General features: G+C 63.4%; 1 protein-coding gene across 1 annotated transcript in view; it reads right to left on the bottom strand.

Annotated features, from left to right (window-relative positions):
- Positions 1-207: 207 nt before the first annotated feature.
- The window catches only part of CTSA (cathepsin A), a gene marked incomplete at its 5' end in the record, with an annotated part of 4,387 nt that continues 3,612 nt past the window's right edge, over positions 208-982 (bottom strand). The window contains one exon of the mRNA XM_009575262.1: positions 208-243. Within this exon, the coding sequence (XP_009573557.1) occupies positions 208-243 (36 nt within the window). The remainder of the gene's footprint in view (positions 244-982) is intronic.

Genomic DNA, 982 nt, shown 5'->3' with positions numbered 1-982 from the left:
GGGCGAGATGGGGAAGGAGGCAGACAGTGCTGCTCCCCCAGCTCAGGTACTCGGGAGGCAGACACAGCTCAGAACAGTGGCAGAGGGGCTCAGAGCAACTGCGCTTCCCCTGCTCTTGCGGGTGGCTTGTTTCCACGCCTCAGTGACCCTCTGCAGAGAGGGGGGCACAGACCACAGACCTTGGCTCTCCGCACGGCACATCAGCACTCACCTCTGCTGGATCCTTGGCGTGTAGTGGTACTCCTCAGAGAGCAAAGGAAAGCAAAGCACGGGATAGCAAAGCTGTGCGAGGAGCTGGGCAATGAGGAGCAGAACCGCCTTGTTCAGAGAGTTTATTGCGGGTTCCCAGAAGCACTGCGTGCCCCAGGCGGTGAGTGGACAGTGGGATTGTCTTCACGGTAAGCCTCCTCACTGGGATCAGATGTGGGAGCGGTTTGGAGGGGAGCAGGAAGTCCCTGCAGGAGCAGCGCCCAGCTGCCCGCAGCCGCCACGTTAACTGTGCTTTCCTAGCAGGGGGCAGCTGCCTCAGAGCCTGCCCAGGGCTGTGTGTGTGCAGGGGCCACAGGCCAGAGGGGAAGTGGTGGGGACTGCTCCCTTCTCAGGAGGGAAGTAGCTGCCTCCCCAGACAGGTTTTTTTTTTCGAACCAGAAAGCCACAAGCGAGGAGGCAGCTGCAGCAGGGGCACAACTCCTCACCCAGCAAGGACAGAGCCCCTGGGACTCCTTGGCACCCAGCCCGTGCCCCCCACCCACCGCAAGCAGCCCCATCCTCCACCCTGTCCAGCCGGGCGCCGTCCTGCAGGGCTGGGCAGAGCCCCTGGGCTGGAGTAGGGAGCCTCGCCGTTTGCAGGAGTGACTCATTTCATGGCACAGGGAGCCCGGGCACAGCTGAGCAGCAGCGAGGACGGGCTGTGCGGGAGGTGCCGGGTGGTGAGGGCAGCCGGGGCACCAGGGAGCCTCCACAGCTCCTAGTAAGGCTCATT

Source organism: Fulmarus glacialis, unplaced genomic scaffold (assembly GCF_000690835.1).
Source record: "Fulmarus glacialis isolate BGI_N327 unplaced genomic scaffold, ASM69083v1 scaffold19333, whole genome shotgun sequence".
Taxonomy (NCBI): domain Eukaryota; kingdom Metazoa; phylum Chordata; class Aves; order Procellariiformes; family Procellariidae; genus Fulmarus; species Fulmarus glacialis.
This window is presented reverse-complemented; position numbering and strand designations above follow the sequence as displayed.